The sequence below is a fragment of the Sinocyclocheilus anshuiensis genome, unplaced genomic scaffold (assembly GCF_001515605.1).
Source record: "Sinocyclocheilus anshuiensis isolate Anshui unplaced genomic scaffold, SAMN03320099.WGS_v1.1 scaffold1872, whole genome shotgun sequence".
NCBI classification, from domain to species: Eukaryota; Metazoa; Chordata; class Actinopteri; order Cypriniformes; family Cyprinidae; genus Sinocyclocheilus; species Sinocyclocheilus anshuiensis.
In genome coordinates, this window is record NW_015557203.1 from 5,155 (window position 1) to 13,391 (window position 8,237).

Genomic DNA, 8,237 nt, shown 5'->3' on the forward strand with positions numbered 1-8,237 from the left:
TTTAAGGTTTTTTTTTTTTTTTTTTTTTTCAGCAGGGATAAATCAGTGCTGTTAATTACTACGAGCAACAAACTAATGTCTAATATCTTTCACTGACCTTGAATATGTATGTGGACAATGAAGAAGAAGAGTTCAGATCGTCACATTAAGAATGAATGGCTCTCATTTTACTTTAAAGCAACATGCTTTGTGGCCAGGATTTTCTCACATATCAAACACCCAACCATCTGGGACATAATGAGAAGTGAACTCACCGACAGGTGACATCTCTGGGACGCTGGCAGAGTATGGGCCCTCCAGGAACCTTGGCTCATTGTCATTGATGTCCTGGACTTTGATAATAAACTCTGACTCGGGCTCTAATGGTCTGCCCGTGAGCATGTCAACAGCCTGCGCTCTCAGTGTGTAATAAGGCTTCTCTTCTCGGTCCAGGCTCCTTAAGGCATGGATGTCTCCAGTGCTTGGCTCAATGGTGAAAACAGAGCCAACTCCTTCACCTGAGAGTGTGTACTTCACCATACTATCTCCCTTATCCAGGTCAGAGTGAAGCTGAAATGTGAAAAGCGACAGTGAGAAATCTCATTGGGAGCTGGTGAGTAAATGACTACTTATTACTGTAATTTACCTGTAAAAATATGCAAATACATGCAAATACAAAATCAGCAAACAAAAGCCAGAGACATTTCTGTTACAAAATATGATCATTTACAAAACACAAATCTAGCATACCCAATGAGACTATGACAATTTATTCTAATCCATTTGCTTATAGTAAATCAAATTTGGCCTATCCAAACCAATCCTACATTATTTCAGTCTCTGATCATGTGACTACATGTTGGCTAACAGTGTGGGTGGCATATTATTACCCATACAGTTTGAGGATGTCCAAAGAGGATTGATGTGGATAACCCTCAGTTATTTATTTTCTGTTAGCGGCTCAACAACATTAATTTATTTACAGGACAGATATTCTTCAACTGAAAATATAATGGCTTTACTGAAGGTTTTATGGAATTCTCTTTTTCAGAAAAGATAACTGCTAAATAAAATATTACAAAACATAAGGACTTTACAATTATAGAGTGTTGCAGGAAACTGTTATCTTTTCAACTCAGAGGAAGCGTAAGGAAATACCAATTTTTTCAGCTGGGGTGAAGCTGAGTTTGACTGTAAAGGAAGGATTAAGTTTTAAGTCCTGGAATTAATAGTCTGAAAGGGCGGAAAAATCACTGATATTCAAACGGAGGAGGAACTCTGTACTGCTAAATCCTGTCAGATAGCAGATAATCCATGAGCTACAACCCAGCCTTGATAGAGCTAATCTGTGTCAGGTTTGTTATTTATATCACTAAACCTTTATGAATGTCAGTGAAGCCAGTAAATTAAAAAAACACTATCCTAAATTGGTAACCGCAGATGGATGTAAGTGCATGGTCTCACAAAATGTTAGAGGTAAAATGTTCAGAGGTAAGGAGGATGCTGAGCGTTGACAGTAAATACCAAGAAAAAAAAGGCAAAGCTCACAATAAGAGTTATTTTCTACTGAAAAGGTCAAGTTAGGAAAGAAAATGTGACAGTGGGGTAATATAGCCTCACTGCAAAGGGCAAACAAGAAAGTGTAACTTGCTTCACATGGAAAAATAAAGACAAAAATAAAACTTGCAGAGATATTGGCTACTTTTGTCAGCATTAAAGAAAATGAGAGAAATTCTCTGACTGTTAGAAATTAAAATGGTTAGTTTGAATCACAATTTGTATTTCAGAGGACGATTCCTAATCTGCTTGGGTCTAATTGTTGTATCTGCAATAATACTTGTATTAACTCCGCAAAATGTTAAAATTAGAATCCAGTTAAAGGCTTTCTTGTGACAACCACTGAAACATTATATATGTAACATTATATATTTGTTCAGACTGCTTCACCAATTATCACTCAAAGTTATACGATACAGTATTTTTCTAGTTTTTCTAGTGAGAAAGGACCGAATGTTTAACCGAGCACCTGACAATCTCAAACTTCAAATATTGTTGCAGTTTATGGATAGTCAAACTGACATTTATTCAAACTGACCCATTAATTTTTAAACAAGATATAACTGAATTGAGAGTAGCCTATAATGTGGAATGCACATTGTAAGTGCAAAGCACACAGTGAAATAACTATACTACTTTCCCCATTCCAGTGTTTTTCTTGCTTGCTCTAATTAGGGTTTTCCTGTCATGTAACTTTTATGTAATATTTCATGCGCAATGCCACTTTAATTGTGGTGGCAGCTCAAACATTACACGATGGAAGGTGTTATGGGGGGGCCGGTGCCACCCCTGGCCACCACGTAGACATGCCCCTGCATGATGCCACCTCTGATCACAGTCTCCCCCAACTAATCATTACAGATATGGCAGGTGTGAAGCCACAATGGCAAAGTTCAAAGTGTTATGATCTAATGAAAATGCACTGGGACCCACTATCTTAAGTGTGCAGAGTGTCAGACAAAACACAGTAACTGTAAGCTGGAAAATATCTAACGCTACTAAATTAACTGCACTACTAATTTATCTACATTTTTCAGCAGCACAACAGTTTTACACTAATCTAATTTTGCTTTACGGTCAAGTAAGCTGAGGCAATAATCAAATGATCTCTTATATTCTTTCATTCATACATTTAATGTAAATTAGTTCATGCGATTAATTACATTTAATGATTTTTTTAAATGCATATTCACATTTGACAGAATTGTATGTCCTTTTTAAAGAAAATATTTAGTAAAAAATCTGCTGATCATCACAACATGTTGATTAGAATGCTTATGTATCTGCTGAAGTATACTCTCACTCTAATTGACATTCTCATTGTTTTGTGCCAAAATAAATGGGGTTGTAAATCTAAAATAAATTATATTAACAACAACTGACTGAACATATTGAATTTCAGATGAACTGCAATATTAATTTTAACAACCTAAATTCTTAAAATCAATATATCACACATTGCTTTTCAGCAGTGGTGCTATGGAATATACGGCCACACTGCAAAAAAAAAAAAAAAAAGGTAGTTTACCTGAGTTTGCAGTCCAAATTGCATGTGAATCCAAAGGACTTTTCTTTGAAACTGTTCTCGCACATATACAACGTTACCACTGACTTTGTCTGGTTTTGTTTCTTTTTCGTGAACCCATATAGTCCGATTCACAAACAAATTACTCTTTTGAGCAGATTGCTTTAACACATTCAAACACACATTTAACAACAACAACATAAAAATCTCACAATTTCAGGACTTACCATTTGAATCAGTATGACAAATCCTTCACTGAATGAAATAATTGAATCCGTCAGAGCATAGGCCTATATACAGTAGGCCCCACATATAAAGCAGTGACAGATGATTTATATATGATACATATTATACTATAAATACCATTTTCTTTACTCTTTCATTGTAGTTTATAATATAATACTTTAAACTTTAGCTTCTGGTTATGCTGATTAAATAATCTGTTAAATATTTTTATACTATTCTGTTGAACAGTTTCATATATTCAATAGTTGTCTGAGATAGTACCTTAGTTTAGATAAGCTAACTTATTTTTAAAGGGGTCATATGATGCAATTTAAATTTGTCCTTTCTCTTTGGAGTGTTACAAGCTCTTGGTGCATAAAGAAGATCTGTAAAGTTGCAAAGACTAAATTCTCAAATCCAAAGACATATTCTTTATAAAAGTTAAGAGTTAACCACGCCTACCTAAAACGAGAAATAAGGCGTAACTTTTAATTCTCACTATAGTATTGTTGTTGCCGCCGCCGTCATGTCGTGAAGGCGCTGTGTGTTTCGTTGTGAAAGCGAAACTACTGTGTTTGGCCTTCCAAAAGAGGACGATATCCACATCGTCATGCCTGGAGCTGATTTGTGCTGGTCGCTGAGGAAATACATCAACTTCACGCTGTGGATCGCCGGATCGGCTTTCACCGTGGACGAAGCGGAGTCCAGCCTGGGGTCGTGACATGTGGTTGCCGCAAGCCTGCCGGACGCTCCTCCGTCGAATCCGGCGTCCGCGCCGTTCTCAAGCCCGCCCGCCGCCGCTCACTCAAGCTGGCCTCTGCTCACTCTAGCCCGCCGCCCTCTCCGCTTACTCTAGGCCTCCGGCCTCCGCTCACTCTAGCCCACCGTGTGTTTCGTTGTGAAAGCGAAACTACTTTGTTTGGTCTTCCAAAAGAGGACATGACTAGAAATCAGTGGTTAAGTTGTATTTACAACACTGTTCCAGAACAGTTCAACCCAAATATTCAGATGTGTCCAGCGCATTTTATGGAGGACTGTTTCCTGATCCTGGTAGAGTAGACTACAATGCCGGCTGTTCTGACTCACAGATTGTAAGTACATTTTTTATATTTAAAGAATTTGCCACTGACGATTCAAACGTGAGTTTTTGAGCAGTAGAGAGTAGCACTTGTTGTTTGTCATTTCTCCAATCACAAATGCAGACATGGCTTTATGTTTACGCAGCACGATGCAACGCGTAAAAAGATGCAACAAATGCACACTGGATGCAACAAATGCCTCGTTTATAATGGGTTTTAATGTTTTTGTCTCGTTGCTCTGGCCGGACAGGGCATCACAATATGGTAAGGGGCGTAACATTTCCGTCACACGCTTGAGGTATTCAGCCAATCACAACGCACTGGATAGCTGGCCAATCAGAGTACACCTCGCTTTTCAGACCGATGAGCTTTGTAAAAAGTTACACGTTTCAGAAAGGCGGGGCATAGAGGAGAAACAATAATGTACAGTATTTGGAAAATAATGTGTTTTTTGAACCTTAAACTGCATAAACACATTTCATTACACCAAATACACAAAATAATGTTCTTTTTAGCAACATCATATGACCCCTTTAAGCTACAAGCTACAGTTTGAAAGTAGCTTTCCCAACACTGCACTGCCATATGGCTAGTTCATCAGTGTGAATATGCAAATTCATCCCACCTTATTATATGGACCTACATTTTTAGTAAATGTAAAATGATAAAATAACAGTGATGATAAAATGTCAACAACAGTTAACAACTACTCTTTAAAAGCAGCTTGCTCATTTGATGCCAACATGAGCATCATCCATGCAATTCATAAGTAGCCTGTAAGCCTAATTTTTCCAGTGACCTGAGATAAAGGAGGTTATAGTCAACAAACCCTATTTATAGTAACAGGCTAACATATTCGTTTGTAATTAAAGCTTTATTAGCTCTTGCTACTGCTGTTCTTGGGGTTACATAAATCAGAGGTTACAGGCAAGGCTCTACAATGTTATTTGACTGATCTTGAGAGAAAAAGACTGAATTGTTTTTCAATGTGTAGATGTGGCATGTGGTTGAAAACATGCCCGTGACAAGCCCCTGTTAGGCCACACTGATTGCACTGGCATTGACTGCAAACTATTTAATTTAGCCCTGATCCCATTTAAGCTTAAGGTGCTCAATCCAAACTTCCTTTGTAGAGGACCTTGATATTGAATTTTCAGCCTGGGATACAATATTGAACCCTTTTAACCTTCTTCCTTTCCTGTGAATGCTAATTTTAATGGTTTCAGGCTATAACATCCACATTTTTATGTTTGACATGTAACAGTTTTGGTGGATCAGAACATGTCCCACAGACAGAAAGATGATGGTGTGAGTCCACTGACGTCAGATGTCATTTTGTTTGGTTTGTGCAAAGTCAGTTTTCCAAAGTCAAACTAAAGCTGGGCGCACACTGTGCAATTTATAATAGTCCTTTTCAATTGTTGCTTGACAGATTGTATGAACATGATCCTCATGTCACACTGTAGGATCTCAGCTTTCATTAATGTCAGACTGTACGACAGTCAAGACACTTTAAAAACAGACCCATGCAAGAAAAATCAACCCTTGACACGTTTGGTGAAGGTGAGCTGCATTACACACAGGAATGAAATGGTGGCTAATGGTGTGTGTCCACTGGCGCAGAGCAGAGCGAACATTTTCAGTTAATTCCTATGAAAGTTGCACAAATTACCTTTGGAGAGCATCTCACATTCTTTGCTGCTCTTGCAAATCCATGGCAATCAACATCTGTGCATTTAGTGTACATCTGAATGTACAAAAATATATATATGTATTTATGTATGAATATACAAAAGTTGCATTCCAATGCACTGCAACAAAAAATTCTTCATTATTATATTTTTATCTTGTTATATGTAACCACTTCTTGCAGTCTCCATTGCAACATCTGGTTGCTCAACTCATGAACCATGTTGTGTGGTACGTAGAATATTTAGTTTTAAGCAACTCAGAGCTTGTCATGAACAAAGAAGGGAAGATGAAAGAATAACTACAAGCTCTAGTTCAAGCCGTTGCATACACCCACAGTTTTGTTCCCAATCTATTCTCAATACCTTTGACCCTAAACATCAGCTCTGAGAATCAATATCATCTTACCTTTCCAACATACTGCGGATCAGATCCCATGTATTCCTCCAGAACAAAGAACTGGTTCCACACCCATCCTCTCTTGACTCTGTGAACTCCCATCATGCCGTGTTTCCTATGTGCCATCATGTTCCTGTACTGCTCCTTCCCCATCCTGCTCTGGGATGAAGAGTGGAGGGGAGAAACGAAACTTTTGTCTAAGAGGCACCAGAGGAACAGCAGCAGGCAGTTCCCCATGAGCATTGGAACAACCTTTAGGTGCAAAGATGGACACAGGTGACTTTTATGGTGACGGCAAAGGAGCAATGAATCCAGTATGAAGAACTCCACAAAGCCTCGGCGACACGGAACAACTAACATCCATGGAATTCCTGGGGTGCTTAAAATGTTAGTGAACCACCTGCAGGAGAAAAGAAGTAATGGCACTTAAAAATCAATGAGATTATGAGGATTTGCAGAGGTGTCTGTGTATCATGTTGGCATGCAATGAAAGCAGAAGACAACCACGCTGTCTGTTATGTTTTCATCTTTGCAAAGTAAATCTTTGTCTGTTCAGCTATAATGTAATCTCACTTGAAGGGCTTTACAAATACTGAGCTAACTCAAGTTCGTTTAGCACATTTAGCACTGGGAGGTTTGAGAAACAAGCATGTAAAAAAGACTGCAAGAACGAGGCAGTTTGGCAAGAGTTGAACAACTGTTGGCAGACCACCAGGGGAGTGGTGGATGTGCAACTCTGTGCTCGTTTTCAGTTAATTAGTCTTGAAAATGAGGTGGTCCCAATTGAATAAGAGGGTTGTTTCTGACCTAGCAACAAAGGTGGTATGTCACAGGAAGCAAAAGCCAGTCCAGATGCATAGGGTCACAAATCAGACAACTTTCCTCTTAATTACCCTCTAAATGGAGAGAACCTGAACAATTATGTTCAAGAGGACTATCCATCACTGTTGTACCAATTGTTATGAGAATTATGGTGGTATATCAACCAAAAGCTTTAACATTTTGACTGTGTATCAGATGGAAATATTTTATGTTAATTAATATAATATTATGACTGGAGGTAAGTAATGAAGCCATGTTAGGCAAAGACTTTGACAATCTTCTTTAAACAATATAGAATATTCCCAACTGGTTCTAAAGTGACTGGGTGAATGTGTTAAAATCAGTGAATCGATAAGAGGCTGGAGTACAAGTAACAAAGCTTATTTATTGCTGTAATATAAATACACAATATAATAATTCACAAAAATAAGGTACACAAGACACATGTGAGACAGAATATATATATAAATCACTGGTGTACATACAGTATAAATCTTGTATAAGGGTTATGGGAAATGATACAACACTTCTACCACCACACGCTTAAAATAAAGCCACAATTAAATGCTGGTTTTTACTTGCTCTTTCTGCAGGTTATTACACTAGTAGTTACATTACACTAGTAGACAGCGACAAGTAAACCTCTTTACAAGCCAATTAGTTGCTCTAGAGATTAATTCAAAAACATTGAATTTATACATAAATGAAATGACTGACAAATGAGTCATTCAAACATTCCCTCAAACACTGATTCATTTAGGATTTAAACAAGTGACTAGTTACATTTGGGAATAGCATACTACCATATTAGGCTTACCATTTCTGGAATATTTAGATAAGCCTACAATATAAATACTATATATTATGCTATATGCAATTCCCCTTCAGGAACTCGAGCTGCGTCGAAGTCGCTTTGGGAATGCCCTTGCGTGACCGCGTTCTGAAGCACGTGTCAAATCAGT

At 38.0% G+C, this 8,237-nt stretch overlaps 1 protein-coding gene across 1 annotated transcript in view; it reads right to left on the reverse strand.

Moving 5' to 3' along the window:
- Positions 1 to 167: 167 nt before the first annotated feature.
- LOC107678943 (cadherin-12-like) overlaps positions 168 to 8,237 on the reverse strand; it is a 29,650-nt gene continuing 21,580 nt past the window's right edge. The window contains exons 2-3 of the mRNA XM_016474342.1: positions 6,463 to 6,853; positions 168 to 549 (exon numbers count right to left, since the gene is read on the reverse strand). Coding sequence (XP_016329828.1) covers positions 205 to 549; positions 6,463 to 6,813 — 696 coding nt within the window. The 5' untranslated portion in view covers positions 6,814 to 6,853 and the 3' untranslated portion in view covers positions 168 to 204. The remainder of the gene's footprint in view (positions 550 to 6,462; positions 6,854 to 8,237) is intronic.